Raw genomic sequence first — 18,014 nt, forward strand, 5'->3', positions numbered from 1 at the left:
TTTTTTCTTGCCCATAAGGCAACCAGATTCTTGTAACCAGGCAGATTAGCTTAGACCATTACAAACCAATCACCAGAACAAATCACAGTGAAGATTTAAGTGACATTGATTTTTACTCAACTGTATGATTTAAATGTACATGTATCTTCCTATTCAAGACTCACTTGGTCGTTTCACTGGCCAGTGTTCTCCCGGCCGTGAATAAAACTTCATTTCTGCAAAGAGCAACTTGGGAGTGGTGTCAGGTATATGCTGCGCAGCTGAGAAATAGATTATACACTCAAAAGACAAAAACAGAAACATCTATGTGTGATTGAGCTGAGGAATAGAAGTACTAAAGATTCTACGCTCAAAAGACCACCGCAGAGACAGTGATAGTGTTGGAAGATTATAGAGCCACCCACGGGGAGAGGCTGTAATACTCCGAGTTAGTATTACTGATGCTGTGTCGGACCAGCGTACACCTGAGAAGGACGTGAGAGTGTATAGATGCTAAGACCTGTGTGCTCATGTGTGATTGAGGTAGTGATAGTAGCTTCTTGACGGGACGCCGTCACCATACTTCAGGGAAGTATTGTATTGTATTGTAAGTATTCAGGGAATTAACTTGAGATATTGTAGTTATTATTACTAACAACTGGAAGTTGTTTAAATTGTCCGTGGTGAAGAAGTCAGATTTAGTAGGTTGTATTCGTATTAAGAACTTCCACGACAATCCCTATTATAAACTGCATAGTATGTAGTGAAATCTCGATTGCAGATGCTGTTTATCAAAACAAGTTGTAATGTAATGAACAACATTCTAAATATAAAAAAAATTCTATAACAGCAAACATCATCAATGGCAACATTTATTCCATTTGACCAAGATGTAAATATGCTGGAAAAAAATACACAGACGGTCCATTGAAGTACTTCCTTCTGTAACGCATGCCAAGAACAGAAATTAATCTTAGCAAAAATACAACAGAATTAATATTTTTAAACTAACAACTGCACCAGATAGCAGGCAAAAAAAGTAATCTAGCTTTTTTTTTTTTTTTTTGTGGCGTCACTATTGAGCACCATTCCCACAATCCATCCATAAATTGGACAGTCGAGTTTGACTTTACTGACAGCTCTTTATGCTTCACTGGACAAATATGCTAGGATACATGGTAATACAATTGTGAACTGGTGTTGCTGTAAGCTGGTAGACATTCATAGAGTGTCATTAGTTCAGCTGAAACGCATAGAACACATTTCAGTAGCCTGAAGTGATCACCATTGTCACATGGCCAGTCTGTAAGAGTAACTAAAATGTAGGCGAGGGTGCGCAGTGCATGCCTCAGGCTTCAGTTCATGCTTCTGGATGCATTAGCAAGGCTAAGTGGCTGCTGGCTTTTCATTTCTCTTCTTATAGTCTCTTATGTTTCAGTGACATACACAAATCACAAAGACAACCAAGAAACATTCCAGAGTCTCTTGTAGCTTATTTAAAGCTCTTTGTACTGTCTATATCATGCTCGCATAGCACAGGCCTTCCCTTTTTCTCACTTAAAACTAAAAAGAAAAAAGACACAAAACAAAATCCACATTTCTCAATTTCTCATTAAGAGTCCTATGGTAAATCACCCCTTTCCATCCAATCCATCGTCCCTCCACCTCTCATCCGTTTTTAATGTCAAAAGTCCCAGTCATCCACATCCAGCTTGCTGAGATCAGACTCCAGATTGGCTAGTCCAGTGGGCGAATCCTGAGGCTGCATGCAGTCTAGGCTGCTGATTGGAGAAACTGGACGCAGGAGCTCAGGAAGAGCCTCGGATGGTCTGCGCTTTATCTGAAACGTTACATTGACCACAATGAAACATTGAGGAGAGTAAGTGTACAACCACTTTCTGTTTAAATTTGTACAAATATGTCAGGTGTTTGCTCAGAAAAGGGTAAAACTTACTTGTTTGAAGAAGGAATGGCCTATCAGGGAGCTGGCAGAAGGTCTGTTGAAGACATAACATCAATTTCAATCTATTCATTGCACCACAAAAGTATAACCTACTTGGTAACACTTTACAAAAAGGTTTCATTTGTTAACATAAGTTAAATAAACAATGAACAATACTTCTACAACATTTATTAATCTTGGTTAAAGTTCATTTTTACATTTACTAATACATTTTTCAAATCAAAAGTTTGGTTACCCATATTCTTCAAAATATCTTCTTTTGTGCAAAGCAGAAAAAATCATTTAATACAGATTTGGAACGACATGATGGCTAGTAAATGACAGAATTTAAATTTTTGAACATTAGTCTCCTCAGAGAATGTTAATCTTTAACATTAGTTAATGCAACTGTCTAATGCAACCCCCTCACCCAGGTCCGCTCTGTGCGGACAACGAACCTGGGTCTCTTGAGATCAGGCAAGTGAGGTTTACTCGCACAGCGACTACTAGCTGCCCTCCGTTACACAACCAAACAATGAACAAATGTATATATTTATTGACTAACATTAACAAAGATGCTATAAAAACATATATTGCTCATAGTTGCTAAGAAATTAGACCTTTTGTAAAGTAAAGACAAACTTTTTACAGTTTATCAATTTGGAGCTCAACATCCTGGATCCCCGTTCACTTTCATTACAAGGAAAAGAGTGTTAAGTCCATTCCTGAAAATTTCTCTTTTTCTGTTCCACAGTAAAAGGTTTGGAACGATATGATGGTGAGTAAATCATGAAAGAATTTTGAATTAGTCCTTTAAAAATAAATGAAGCACTCGAGTGTTATATTGACCTTTTCTCAGGATCTCTCTGCAGACAAAGTTCCACAAAGGCATGAAAGTGAGGACTGAAGGTCCGGCTGTATGGGTTTCCCGCGGAGGAGGATGAGGGCTCTCCGTTTGTGTGTCGAGCACCACCGGCACTGGGGCCCTCGCAGATCCCAGAGTCGGCCCCTGAGCGAGACGGTTTCATGCTCAGTTCTTCAGGGGGGATGGTGGTAGTGTCCAGCAGGCAGGGGACTGTACCATTCAACTTCTCTAACAACATCTGACAACAGGCAAAGAGACAGTTTATGAAGCTAAATGTAAGTTAAAAAGGAGGGAAAGCAAAAAATGAATCGATAAAAAGCAAGTGTTTGCCTTACCTGCGTAGCAGGCATGTCTTTAAAAGGCACGTGACCATTAGCTAGCTCACATGCAGTGATGCCCAAGCTGTATATGTCTGAGCGGAAGTCATATCCCTGAAGATTCTGTCATATGCACAGATTAATACAGAATTAATAAAAATGTAATTTGCTAATTTCTGATGTATTATAAGTACAGTATACATACTGATCAAAAGTTTGGGGCCAGTAAGATTTTTTAATGTTTTGAAAGAAGTCTCTTATGCTTACCTGCATTTATTTGATCAATAATACAGTAAAGTAATTGTGTGTTTTAGTGCATTCTAATGAGTCTTTGAATAGACAGTTAAAAAGATAGCATTTATTAGAAATAGAAATATTTTCTAACAATGTAAATGTCTTTACGGTCCCTTTTAATCAATTTAATGTATGCTTGCTGAATAAAACTATTAATTTCTTTTAAAAAAAAATATATATATATATATATAATTTATTTCTTATTACTAGGGGTGTAATGATATACCCTCATGTCATGATTCGATACATATAACGATACTGAACTCACAATACCATATTATTCTCGCACTCCGCTGCTCTGTTCCGTCACTGGCAGGTGAATGTGAAAGTGTGTGTGTAATGATTGGGTCATGTGTAAATGTGTGGATGTTATGGGAAGCATCTGTATACAGGGGGATGTATGACTGCTGCAGTACTTATGTATTGTTTATTGTTTTTTTACCATTATATAATATACATTGTGTGCTAATGCACTTTTTAAACTTTAACCCTTAATGGATGGGTTGGCTGTAAAACTGAATTGCCCCCTTGGGGACTAATAATCTGAATCTATTGCGATCGATACTCCAAGACATATGGCGAAAGGTTAAGAAAAAATGTATTGTTGATTAAAATGGAAAATTTGGTATTACATTGCGGGTGGAAAATGAATAGGCTTGGACTTGGTGCTGGAAACCAAATGCACAGAACAATGGTGACACCAGAATAAAAATATTCATGATTCTGAAGCTGAAAATACAGAATTATTTTAGACGAATATGCTTCCACTCTGTCACTGACTACATATATTTAAAATAATGTGGGGCACTTTTTACTGGTAACAGAAGAAATTTGGCATTATCAGGACCCACAAATATTCCCCCATTGCATTATTATACATTATATATAGTTTAATGTAGTACTGACACTAAAACTCTATAACCTTAATTTTTTCCTCACAGTCATTTTCATTTTGGGTGAAATATACACAATACAGATTGTCACTAGTATCCACGATACATATTGCTGCATTTTTGTATTGCGATATATTGTGGCACGATATATTGTTACACCCCTAATTATTACAGACCCCAAATTTTAGATTTTTTTGGTACAGTATATCAAACGTACCTGCTGCAGAACCTCTGGGCTGAGCCATGGTAGTACTTTAATACTGTACTGGGGGAAATCGTGTACAACACGCGCTCTCTGACCGTGACGGATCAAGCTGAAGATACTCCTAAGACCGGACAGATACACCTGCCCATCTGCTGCAATCAGAACGTGGCTTGCCTTCACACTCCTACAGACATAGATTAAGATGATTGAAAAGTATTCTTGTAGCACCTACATTACATTAAACTTACATTACTACATACAACATGAGACCAACAGTCTGGAGTGGGTAGTTGATATATTAACCTGTTTGACTAATAACAATAATAAATAATCATGAGTGTACATGCGTTCCTCACCGGTGAACGTAGCCCATCTGATGTATGTACTCCAGCGCTCTCAGCACACCCAGCAGGATGTAGGCAATTGTCTGCTCACTCAGACCATCAGCAAAATGTGTACTGATCAAGTCACGCGCTGATCCTGATAGAGAAAAGAAACACAAAAGAAACATTTTCAACTGGTACTATGAGCACATCTCAGACTTGATATAGTTGATGCAGAATGTCTCAGCTAACCGTAGGCCATGAAGGGTGTGATCACCCACAGTTCATTCTCAGCAATGAAGACGCTTTTGTATGGGAGAATACAGGGGTGGTGGAACAGCTTAGAGACATGGAGTTCTCCCTTTGGAAAAACAAACAGAAAGTGGTTGCAATGCTTATGTTTACTGTTTATACTAGCAATGTGCATGACTAATTGACTAGTTAAGTATTTGTTCCACACCAACTAGTCGCCTAATAAAAACACTACTCAAACATTGCAAAAGGATTTTTGAAATACAAATTGAAATAAATGTTCTTACTGAATCAGTGTTGTTAACTAAAACTATTAAATAACATATAAGATAAACTGAATCTGTATCTAAACTGAAAAATCTAAATGTCATTATTAATGTACATTGCTCATTTTTTCAAAAGACATAAGTTGTTAAAAATAGCTTATTTTGAAACTGTTATCAGTGATGTGAGGTTTGTGAATACAACAAAATATTCATTTCAGTTATTTTGCTACATTCATTAAAAATAAATATAAAATGACTCAAGTTGTCCATCTCTAGTATATTCTGAGAGAAGCCCTGCTGTCACTTTCTACTGACCTGTAAGTAATTGACCATGTCATTAGTACAGGAATCCAGGTCAATACGCCGAATGGCCACAAGTTCCCCTGTGGGTTTGTACCTGGCCAGATTCACTGTCATCAAGTCCTCCAAACCGCGACCTACACAAGCACAGACAAACACACACACACACACACACACACACCAGCAGTAGGAATCACAGAAATCCTCACAGAGATGTCTCTACTAGTGCTGTGCAGTCTTGGCCTCACCTATGACAGTGCGCAGCTCATAGGCGTTGTTATCTGGAAGAAAGCTTCCCATGGTGTCCCTGCGTGGGAGAGGGCTCAGAGACTCTCGACTGTCTTCATGGGCCTGAGTCAATGAAAAGGGTCATTAGTTAAATGAGGCAACACAGTGTGGCCCACAAAAGTATTTACAACCTCTACAGTTATGCCACTGGGGGCGGGACCAAATAAACAAAGTGCTGCAAACTGAATATGGCTGTGTCTCGATCACCTTCCTGATGTCAGACAGATTATTGTGAACATAAACTCAGGCATTAGAATGGGCCTTGATCCACTAAATATTGAGAAACTAGGGAGCGGATTGAGACACACGTCAGATCCCAGTTCACCATTGCATAGCCCATTCAACATAATCAAATCCTTTTAACACTTGAATTATTAGATTGTGAACCCTGTGATTTTACTGGAGGTGTATTCGTGAAAGTGGTTTGTGGGAATGCAGTCATACAGTGACCCAATAAAGTATTTCAACATTTAATTCACACTTATGAATGAATGTCATTGCATTAGATGGTCAAATATCAAATCAAATAGCATCGATTTTAAAGAAATGTTCTTGTTCTCTTTTCCAAGCAAGACATTTCACACAAAAAAAGCGTGTTAGGTTTTAAAAGATAAAACCATAGAACTACTGTACAAAATTAAGAAACCACAGTCTGACACTTTCTGGTGGTAAACAGTGAAATCTGATCTAGTGGATGAACTACATTACCATTCAAAAGTTTGGGCTCAGTAATATATATATATAAATAAAGAAATGTATACTTTTATTCAGCAAGGTTGCATTAAATTGGAGTGGCAGTAAAGAAATGTCCAATTTTACAACATATTTTATTTCAAATAAATGCTATACTTATACTTTCTATTATGAAAAATCAATGTTTCTTGAGCAGCAAATCATCATATTAGAATGATTTCTGAAGGATCATGTGACACTGAAGACTGGAGTAATGATGCTGAAAATTTAGCTTTGCATCACATGAATAAATTACATTTTAAAATTTATTCAAATAGAAAACAGTTATTTGAAATTGTAACAGAATTTCACGATATTACGTTTTTTACTGTATTTTTGATCCAATAAATACAGCTTTGGTGAGCATCAGAGACCTCTTTCAAAAAAATTAAGAAAAACAAACTCCAAACTTTTGAACTTTAGGTGTATATCTGTGCTTACTCTGCTGGTGCACCTGTGTGCATTTCTTAAATCTACTACAATGACCTTAGGACCAGTTAGTTGAAAGTCACAGAAAAAGTTAAAGATAAAGGTCTAGCATTATTTATTTGCAGAAGCCACTTAGTTTGATATTTTGTTTCTAATGCAAAGACATTTTTTAAAGTATTTTTTGACTCACTGTACATTCACAGATGTTGTATAGGGAGTTTCGAAGATAATAATATGAAACATAAAAGTCTTTTGAATGTGACCCAGCATCAACCTTTAGTGTTTCTGACAGGATTTGTGTCACTGTGCAAGCAGTGTTTGGGTAGCAAACATTTTAAGTACATGTTAGATTTACTTCAAAAGCATCATAGTATTTTGTGATGTCAACCAAATATACTATGACATATGAAACTATGTCAGTTTCAGTGAATTAGGAAACATTTCAAGTACACACACATACAATCACAGAAAACGGCAAAAACCAACCTGGTTTTGAAGAGGGGAAGGGTTTTTATTGCACATACACTGATAAATCCCAGCCATTGCAAATCTCTTCAGAGAATCATACAGATCAAGTACTGAGAAACGGCAGATTATGGCTAATTAAAGATTCAGTCCAACTGTTCTGAAACTCAGTACGAGACGAGACGTTGAAACTGCAGCAGGAATGGCTTCACAAAACTCTGCATATTTGCAAAAGCATGTTATAAGCATCAAACTTTACAATACACTGTTGCATTTGGTCATAGATATACATGATCCCATTAAGATCAAGTACTTTTTTGAAAACTTTTTTTTTTAACTTACATTAGTTTCCATTAGCGCTGCCATGGAACTCACAGATAATATTAACAATAACATCCTCTCAAATATGATGAGAGTATTTGTCAGTGGAGATCATGCAGGTCTATGGCAATTCATGAAAAAAATAAAATAATTGTATGCCCTTTGATGTGTTTGCAGGACTATTTCAGTGAACAGTGCAGCAAGCCCAGGCTTTGACAGGATGACTCCATGTGTTGCATTAACACAATGAGCATCATCCCACTTCACATGCTTAGGAGACCAATGACAACATTATCATTATTCCTGGTGTTGGTTCGTTCTTTATGACAACTCTTATGAGTAAATTTCATAAGAGAGATGCCTTAAATTGCAAGAGGTATAGTGCAGAATTAGTCTGTTGAATTAGACTGCTTATTATTATTATTAGACAAAGAAGCAATTCAGTGAATTCACTCAAAGTTTATGTCCTCCTTCAAGGGACAGCTCACCCATAAGTGCAAACAGTGTACTCATCCCCACATGCCTTTATCAACTTTAAATTTTAAGTATTTAAAAAAAAAAGTCATTCATACTTTTATTCAGCAAGGTTACTATAAATTGGTCAAAAGTGACAGTAGATATGTTTATAATGTTTCAAATAAATGCAGTTCTTTGTATTCTTCAAAGCATGAAAATCATGTTTTTCAATAACATATATGCTGAAAAAAGGAATAAAATAACATTTTAAAATAAAAGCAGCCTTGGTGAGCATAGTACTCTTCTTTCAAAAGTAAAAACATTTTTGAAAATCTTACCGGCTCCAAAATTTTAAACACTATGAATTTCTTAATATTTATGTATTTGCTCTAAAATTATTTAAAAGGTCAATTTTTGGCATTGGAGATAATCAGACTATTAAATAAGTTAATTAGACTATTAATAGTGTCTTAACACAATCAAGCTTGTAAATTACAAGACAAAGAAAAATTACAAAAACAACACACCCCTTTGGAGACATAATGGCCAAATCTTCTAGTGAATTTTTGGGTGAACTATCCTTCATATCTATTGTATCTGTTATTTAGCATAAGGACCCTTTCACACCTACCTTGTTTGGTCCGGACTTTCGGACTTTTTTTAGTTTGGTTGGTCCGAATCAAAATTACAGGTGTGAAACCTACCCCGGACCACGGTCCGGACCAAACAGATGAAATTTGGTCCGACGAAAAGAGGTAGTCTCGGTCCGGATCAAACTGAGGAAAGGTTTGGTTCGTTTCTAGTGTGAAAGCATTTCTGTATGGTTCGGACTTTCAGACCTTTTACAGGAAGTTCTGGTGGTTCCCGCATAGCCGAAAAAACAGAAGGTGGCAGGAAAAATGAGCCGTGGTAGCACACGGGGAGAGGAGGAGACGAGGTTTTTAATTGAAGTTTGGTCTGATGACATAACAAGTCAACTTGCAGTCTTCTCCTCCTTTCCTGACGGCGACGATAAAATGTTCGCATGACGAGGACGTTCATTTGGCGAATTTGAACTAGCCTTGTGTATAGTTGGTGCTGCAGGTAATTATGCCATAAAAATAACAATATAGTTGCAACGATATGCGTCTGTTCATTCATGTTGTCAAAGTTACCCGCCGAATTGACAACACGCTGACGTCAGACGCACTTCCATTTACAAACCAATCAATGTCAAGATGCAGCCCACATAGATGATGACGACAGGACTCAAGTATGTCACGTAAAGTTCTTTAGTGCGCTCGCATAATTGACCATTCGCAAAAGCCACGCCCCCTAGTTATTGTTGCTACGCCCGTCAAACAAATGGTCAAACACGACCAGCGCGACAGATTGAAGAAACGGAAAGAACACAACTCCTCCAGACAATCTATCGGGGTACCTAGTGTCCGATTTACAAACGCCGTGGGCGCACCGCTTCACCATCTTGCTTGGAGTCAATGTTTGACGGACCTGCTCACATAGTAACGGTTGCTATGATGTGTGATTGGACAATGACCGTTTTGTGGGAGGGGCCTGCGAACGGTCAATTGCAGTGAGAAACCAAACCAAAACTTTCTGAAAGTATAAAATGTATCAAAACGTGAACTTTGGTTCGGACCTTGGTGCGGACTTTCAGGTGTTAAAACGCCCTAAATGTGTTACATTGCTCTTTTAATCTGTTTGCTCTATAATTCAGGGTCTTATTTATGATTTAAGTATTACATTACTGGGTAACTGAACCCCAAGTATTTGCTTCCCTTTGGTTTATCAAGCACTCACAATAATAAACCCCTACCCAGTGAGTTTCTTGGGCCGTAATTTTTCTTTTCCTCATTAAAATATGAGCAGTTCCCTTTTCTGGACCCTCAGTCTGAGCAGGTGTGGAGGTATGAGTGTCACAGCAGCACGATGAGTGCATGCACGCAAACACAGGAGCACAGGGGGATGTATTCATCTGAGCATACACACACACACACACACACACACAAAATTAATCTTACATTTGCACGTTTACACAAGCGCACACCAGCTCACATGCTCATCCACACACACCCACACCAACAGGCGGATGGAAAAGCTGGAAGATATTCCACACTTACTTTCCTTAGTGGGCTTGCCTGAGTTTGCTCTGGCGTAGAGAAACCATGTAAATGACGCAAAAGACACATACAAACAAACAATCTGCCTTTAAAGTGATTCTCACAAATTTAAGAAACATCAAGAATATCTTTAGTTTTCTGAGACCCTCTTTTCTTAGCTTATTATCAACATCCTGCCAATCAAAACGCTCTACATCCTTGGTATAAAAAAAAATAATAATAATTTTATATATATATATATATATATATACACCTATTTATTAAATAGTTTTCCATACTTTCTCCTAAACAAACAAAGAAACATAACATAAGAAGGATTCTAACATAAATAAATATAAGAAACACAGTATCTGTCCATTTTGTTTTTACTTGTCTATCAAAATTGACACCACATATGATCTATATGGGAGCAAATTGCATATAGGCCTACTAAATTATCAAAATCATTTAAAGCTGCAGTCCGTAGCTTTTTTTGGGTTAAAAATTATCCAAAATACATATTTGAGAAAATGCATAACCAGCCCGTGTTCAAAACTCTCTGCTTACCGTAGCTCGATTCAAAGCGGTACGCTTGTAATAATGTTTTTAATTCCAGTGTTACTGGTGGATTTCCGCGGGAGATTCGAGCATGTCTTTGCATCATTACGTCACATCTGTACACATAAAGAAGGAGTCTCGGCTAGTTGGCTATGTTGCATGTGAGGATGTTGGAGGTGGAGATTTATAGCCTTTTCTCACAGCACTTGATATAATTAAACTTATCAATGTTGATGGCGGATCCAGAAAGGTTCAAACGACAATCACCAGTGACAACTGGAGACTCACCCGCTGTAAAATGCAAAAGACTTCGTTCGGACTTCGGAGTGAAAAAAAGAGACTGCAACCGGACCCATGCGAAAACAAGGATACATATCGGAAGGACAAAATGTAGTCACGCAATGCTGACGTTGTTAACATTAACAATTTGAGAACAAAGTATAATTTGCACGGTTTTGCGTGATATGATAAGCGATTGTTAGATTTAATCAGCGCGATTTACTGCAATGTCAGAACCAGAACAAAAGTGGATGTTACTTACTTGTTCAGATGACATTTTCCGGTGAAAATTATTATGTTAGTCATACTTCCAAAAATAATAATCTGTGATTCTGAATGCCAGTATCCACACCAGCGCGGTGATTGACAGCTGCACACTCTCCTCAATGTGTTCATCCGCGCTGTGCCATGTCGAAGTACAATTCGCGTAAAGTTGATAATTCCGCGAATGACTGCAATTGCAGATTTCGAACAGAGATGGCGACAAAGAGGAAAAACTGCGGACTGCAGCTTTAAGAAAGCAGAAATTATATTTATATTACTTGAACACTCAATTCAACAAAAAAGATAAACCATCAGAAAAGCATTCTTTAATATCTTCTTTCTTTCTATATTAACATTTTTTTTTTTAATTGAACAATATTGGTGATCAACCCTTTTTATTTACGCATTGCCATGGAACATGTAACAGCCAAAAGCAAACGAAACTTAGCGTCTTTAAAGCAGACATGAAGCAGCAATTATGGACTGCAACAAAAGGAATGGAAGCAGACAGAAAAAGCAACATCTAAACAAATCCCTTCATTTTCCATGGATTTCACACCATCTTAGAGCTTTGAAAACTAATTGATATTAGGGACGTATATATATATATATATATATATATATATATATATATGTTTATCAAAGCAACTTTGCATTAAATAAATATCTTGAACAAGACCGATGTCAGCAAAAACATGTGAACTAGAGAATTATACACCAGCCAAGTCTGAAATAACGCTTTTCTTTTTTAAATGACAGTTATTGTTTGTACCACTAACATATTTGTTCAGAATCAGATTATTTTCAATAATCTAATATAAACTACCGTTCAAAAGTTTGAAGTTGGTACAATTTTCTAATGTTCTTGAAAGACTATTCTCCTACACTCACCAAGGCTGTGTTTATTTGATCAAAATAATTTTGTGAAATATTATTACAATTTAAAATAGCGGTTTTCCTGTTAAATATATTTTAAACTGTAATTGCTGTAATGTCAAAGCTGAATTTTCAGCATCATTACTCCAGTCTTCAGTGTCACATGATCTTTCACAAATCATTCAAATATGCTGATTTTCTGCTTAAGAAATATTATCATATATCAATATAATTATCAATGTTGAAAACAGTTGTGCTGCTTAATATTATTGTGCAAATCGTGGTACTTTTTTTCAGCATTCTTTGATGAACAGACTGTCACTTTTTAGCAGTTTAATGCATCCTAGCGGAATAACAGTAATAATTTCTTTAAAATAAACATATTTTACTGACCCCAAGCTTTTGAACGGTTGTGTATATCATAATTTTATGTATTGCAACTAAATGGGAGAAAATATGAACTTTTACACTGATGTAAGTAAGAACAATGCTGTCAAAAGGCAATCACATCAAAATGTAAACAGATATGAAGCCTTTTTAATATCTGGATTTCTCTGTAAACTAGTCTATAAGTAAAGCTCACAATCTACCAATACAGTATTCCTGTAACAGATTTCATATGGCTTCACCTTAAACCTCCCCTACAGATCAGTTGCAGTGACTCAGCTGTCAGTTACACCACAGAAGCAATCCGTCAACACCTAGCAATTACACTACATCAGAGTCATCCTACATACATACAGATACCTCACCGCAGAAAGGAGATTAAAAAGCCTCACAGGCACAAGGACACACAGTATCTGCTGTTACCACCATCATCAGTCACCATGACACAAACGCATCTGTTTCATAACAGAGCAGTATCACACCACACCGTATAACACATTTACAACAAAAACTCACAACGATTGACAATATTAAATTCGCAAAACCTTTAATAAAGCGCACGCAAAACAAACAGCGAGCCAAAAGCCATATTGTTGCTTTTGCAAAGGTACTGCTTGGTTGCGATCATGGGTATTCTGCATACGCAGAGCTTCTCTTTTGCTATGTGCCTGCATAGCTGACTATGAGGGGGATTTGTGTCCAAAAATGTGTATCTCCTTGACAAGTTCAAGATGGGCCAATTGACCATTTGAATATTGCAGAAGTATCTTGAAAAATGAATGTATTATAGGAACTAATTTTTAGGTTTGAGTTTCTAGGGCTCCCCTTCACACTCACCCTGGCTACAGTGGAATAAGCTCAGGCGGGTGGGGTTTGCTGAAAGAGGTACGAGAAGCACAGCGACATCAGATGCTGGACTATTGAACTCACCTCCAAATAACTCCAGGTCCCTCAGGCTTTCCACGCTAAGTTTCTCTGACACCCAGCGCTGAGAGAAAGTGAGAGATGGATGTACATGTGTCATTGACAATTAAAGGGGTGGTATAATGCCCTTTTCACAAGATGTAAAATAAGTCGTTGATGTCCCCAGAGTGTGTATGTGAAGTTTTAGCTCAAAATAATATTTTTATATAGCATGTTAAAGAGATAGTTCACTTTGAAATTAATTTTTGGTATGTTTTAGCTTACCTCAAGGGCATCCAAGATGTAGGTGTCTTTGTTTCCACAGTATTTTCAATTTTTATATTTTTAGGGCAAACCGTTCTTGTCTGTCAGTCATGTAATGCAGGTCTATGGTCACCACCTCAAAGAGCATGCACAGAGAAGGCCAAATTAAACATGATTTAATGACTCGTAAATGTAAGTACACATTGATGGCCTAAGACACGAAACGAGCGGTTTGTGTGAGAAAACGAACAGTATTTATATCGTTTTTACCTCTTGTAAACACAGCCACGTCCAAGTGATCTGAGGTCGCGGGCGCTTCGTCTTTTCCGGAAAGCGCCGGAAGTGATCTCTCACGCGTATACGTCACTCATTGTTTACACAGAACAGAGATTGTAGGTAAGATGGCTTATTAAAAGAGTACTAATTTGCGCTTATCCGGGATGTTTAAACCGTCGTAAAAGAAAACAATAAAAAAAAAAAAAAAAAAAAAAAATTGTATGAGTGACGTACACGCGCGAGAGATCACTTCCGGCGCTTGCCGGAAAAGACCGAAGCGCCCGCGACCTCAGACCACTTGGACGTGGCTGTGTTTACAAGAGGTAAAAACGATATAATACTTTTCGTTTTCTCACACAAACCGCTCGTTTCGTGTCTTAGGCCATCAATGTGTACTTACATTCATTAAATCATGTTTAATTTGGACTTCTCTGTGCATGCTCTTTGAGGAAGTTACCATAGACCTGCATTATATGACTGACAGACAAGAACGGTTTGACCTAAAAATATCAAAATTGAAAATACTGTGGACACAAAGACACCTACATCTTGGATGCCCTTGAGGTAAGCTAAAACATATCAAAAATTAATTTCAAAGTGAACTATCCCTTTAAAATTGTTAATTTTTGAGGGTGAGCAAAAATGCACCGTTTTTGTGTCTGTCCCTTTAAATGCAAATTAGCTGCTGCTCCCGGCACAGGGGGCGGAGCTTCAAGAGCTTGTGTGTGTGTGCACGTGTGTTAGCAGCTCCGATTACCTCACAGACACACACTGAGAACATTTCAAAAACTTTTAGCCTTTTATGTTCAAACCGGAGTCGGACAATGATGGAGAGACTCAAGAAGTTACAACATGTAGACAACATTTCTGAATGGTTAGTTGATGAATTTATGTAGCTTATGTGTAGTTATCTTCTAGTCATTGATTAGCATATCTGGGGGGGGGGGGGTGTTAGTGGTGCAATGTGTAATTTTTAGCGGCATCTAGTGGCGAATGGGCTATATGCACGCATAACTTCCGTGTTTGATGAAAGGATGCTCTTGCGTTTCCGGTTGGGGAGATTTAAAGCGGAGGAAAACGGTATTATAGCAGAGTCTTCAAAATTTACTGTCCTCTCGTCTTTGAAACGAAACTTTAATACGTTTAGATGTAATTTTATATATAGTTATGTTTATTAAATATGATAAACAAAGAAGCATAAACAAAATGAGGGGTGTCTGTTTTGTCTGTTTTTGTGACTAACGTTTCTTTAGTATAGCAATAGAGTATAAAAACCAATATAAATTCTCGGTATAGCATTGGACTCTACGATCGGCGGAAGTAATCCAGCATCCTTAGACCTTCACCGGAAATACCGCCGTGCATAGAGCCCATTGCAACCAACAGAAGTTACGTGGCCGACAGGAAAAGATGTCGAGACAGCCAAGAGTAGCCAGTTAAGAAATGAGGTTTCTTTACAAAGATAAATGAAGAAATTAGGTTTACTTAATTATTCAGTAAAACGATGTTATTGCGAATATTACTGTTACTTGTTCATCATTGTGTCGGTGTTTTATTCGCTAACTTTAGCTAGCTCCTTTGCACGAAGAACAACATAGTGACGAAACACGTTTGTCCGTTGAGGGCCACGGTAGAAACATGTCGGCGCATTTCAATGTAAGGGGTCCCGCGGTGTATGTAGATAGAAATGGCTCATTCTAAGGTAATAAAAACATAACGGTTCATTAAGTAAGGTCTTTATACACCACTGAAAACATAGTTATGCATGATATTGCATTTCTGTCAACAGATCCTCCTAAATATTACACAATGCACCTTAAAAAAGCAATTTCTTTGAAAGAAAATATCTCCCTTTGCTTTGAACGTTGTACCTTTGTAGATGTTGTTTATGCTCAAACAGCAACATTACAACTAAAATTAGAAAAGTGAAATCATAATCAGCCACCCCTTTAAAGCTTCAAAAAATTTGTTTTTAAAAACTTTTCAAAGTTGATGTAATGCATATTTTTGAGCCATGAACAAAGTGGTTACATTTATTTTTTGACTGCTTTAATGTCAGGCGGTACAACCAAATAGTTTTATGTAGCTATATACTGTAGATGTCCCACCTGACATGGAAAGTGTATCAACCTACCCATACTTGAAATCAGCCGTTTTTACCAGTATTTGAGAGAGATCTACAAACCTTTTCACTCTGCCACAAGGATGATGCATTATCATATGATATTACCTTGTCAATTCATAATAAAATGTTTTGCAGTTGTGCCACCCTGACATTTAAGATTATACTAATTGATTTATAAATACTGATATTTATCAAATTTGTTTATATGAAAGGTTTCAAACCTAAAACGATGCCATATAATTTAGTTTTAAATGTTTTATTATTAAGACGCCATTTAAAAAAAATGTCTTAGTCTGTTCATTTGTCCAGACACTTGCACCACCTGACATTTTGGGATTTTAAGATTAAAGTAATAATTGGGATTTAGTAAAGTAATATGTATTATTTAAATGTACTTTAAATGTACAAACTATTTTAAACGGAAATAATGCACTTGGGCACAAAAATATGCAAGTCATGTCATTGACCCACATGCAAACAAAATCAGTCACTTAGACAACAAAGTAGTTTACCTCAATCAAGCTCACTCACCAAAAAAGACATGGATCCTGGAGATGGTGATGACAGGTAGCAATACTTTCACAAACACATAAAGATCTGCAAGACGAAGTTGCTAAGATTCATAAAATTACAACGGATTATTTTCTCCTGCTCTGGTACTTTCTGAATTATGCAAAGAAATTATTAAACGACCGAGTTTTCGAGACTTCAGCAGTTCGTTAACGTAACTTACCTGAGAAGAACAATGCTCGAAAGCAAATAGGATTTATTGTCTAATTAACTTACTAACGTTACATGTGTTTGCACATAAAATTACTTGCTCAGTTAGTGAACAGCATGAGAGATGTGTATTCACTCACACAAAGTCGTTAACGTTATATTATAAAAAGCAGGGTTAATCATTTATAAACAATGTAGCATGCAAGTTTACCGGTCAGAATCTTTCAGCTAGCCAAGCAGCGACAAGAATGTCTCTCAGTTATGATAAACAGAGCTCGGAGGACTAATGTACTTGTGTAAGTAATGCAGTATAATCGTTAAACTCACCTTCAGTTTATATCTTGCGTTCGTCTTACTGATCAAATAGTCCGATTTTAAGTTATCAATAAAACTAGGGGATGTAACGTATTTCTTCTCCTCGCAGTGGGCTGGGTCGTGTTAAAAGACGTTAGGTGATTGGACAAGTGTCGTTGACGACTCGGCTTCCTCGTGTTACTATTGGATCAAAGGTTGGATGCGTGTCTCCCTATTGGTGTAAATTCGTGAGCAAATGAAATATTCTGCGTTTTGTGTTGCCATATCTTGTTATTATCGCGTATAAAGAAGAGCTTTTGCAGGTTGCAGTTTTAGGGTCCAAAAACTTATCGCAACTGTCAAATATAGCACCACCTACCAACATAAGGATTTATTAATTTATCTAAGGTCTGTATAAAATATATAAACTATTTTAATTATCTTTTGAAATCATAAACAGTCAATCAACAATAAACTAGCGTGAAATGTTTAACAGATCTAAATCAAATAAAAAGAGAAATAATAGCAAAATTAAATGTAAATAAATAAATAATAATATTACATATATATATGTATATATATATTTTAAATATTAATATATAATATTACTACTATACCGTACTATACATCATACACTGAAAT

The 18,014-nt window shown here is 36.8% G+C and overlaps 1 protein-coding gene across 3 annotated transcripts; it reads right to left on the reverse strand.

Moving 5' to 3' along the window:
- Positions 1–833: 833 nt before the first annotated feature.
- Positions 834–17,449, reverse strand: strada (STE20 related adaptor alpha). 3 transcript variants are annotated; one of them, XM_056272257.1, is made up of 13 exons: positions 17,406–17,449; positions 16,890–16,934; positions 13,721–13,778; positions 10,448–10,476; positions 5,885–5,987; positions 5,652–5,773; positions 5,071–5,179; positions 4,852–4,975; positions 4,508–4,679; positions 3,122–3,226; positions 2,771–3,024; positions 1,934–1,976; positions 834–1,819 (listed from the first exon to the last, which is right to left on the reverse strand). In XM_056272257.1, exons 2-13 carry the CDS (start codon positions 16,899–16,901, stop codon positions 1,664–1,666), a joined length of 1,287 nt encoding a protein of 428 aa, XP_056128232.1. In that variant the 5' UTR covers positions 16,902–16,934; positions 17,406–17,449; the 3' UTR covers positions 834–1,663. The 3 variants fall into 3 exon arrangements, with proteins under 3 accessions (XP_056128232.1, XP_056128231.1, XP_056128230.1); XM_056272256.1 differs by lacking the exons at positions 10,448–10,476; positions 17,406–17,449 and having other exon boundaries at positions 16,890–16,954; XM_056272255.1 differs by lacking the exons at positions 10,448–10,476; positions 13,721–13,778; positions 16,890–16,934; positions 17,406–17,449 and adding an exon at positions 7,572–7,867.
- Between the last annotated feature and the right edge of the window lie 565 nt (positions 17,450–18,014).

This window comes from Rhinichthys klamathensis, unplaced genomic scaffold (genome assembly GCF_029890125.1).
Source record: "Rhinichthys klamathensis goyatoka isolate OS25496 unplaced genomic scaffold, OSU_Roscu_1.1 h1tg000333l_1, whole genome shotgun sequence".
Taxonomy (NCBI): Eukaryota; Metazoa; Chordata; class Actinopteri; order Cypriniformes; family Leuciscidae; genus Rhinichthys; species Rhinichthys klamathensis.

Bases quoted from the DNA above. Each gene is read 5' to 3' on its own strand.
- strada (XM_056272257.1), bottom strand. The intron at 4,680-4,851 runs GTGAGGAACGCA...CTATGTCTGTAG, and splicing joins CAGATGGGCTACGTTCACCG to GAGTGTGAAGGCAAGCCACG. The intron at 3,227-4,507 runs GTACGTTTGATA...TGCATATGACAG, and splicing joins GCCCAGAGGTTCTGCAGCAG to AATCTTCAGGGATATGACTT.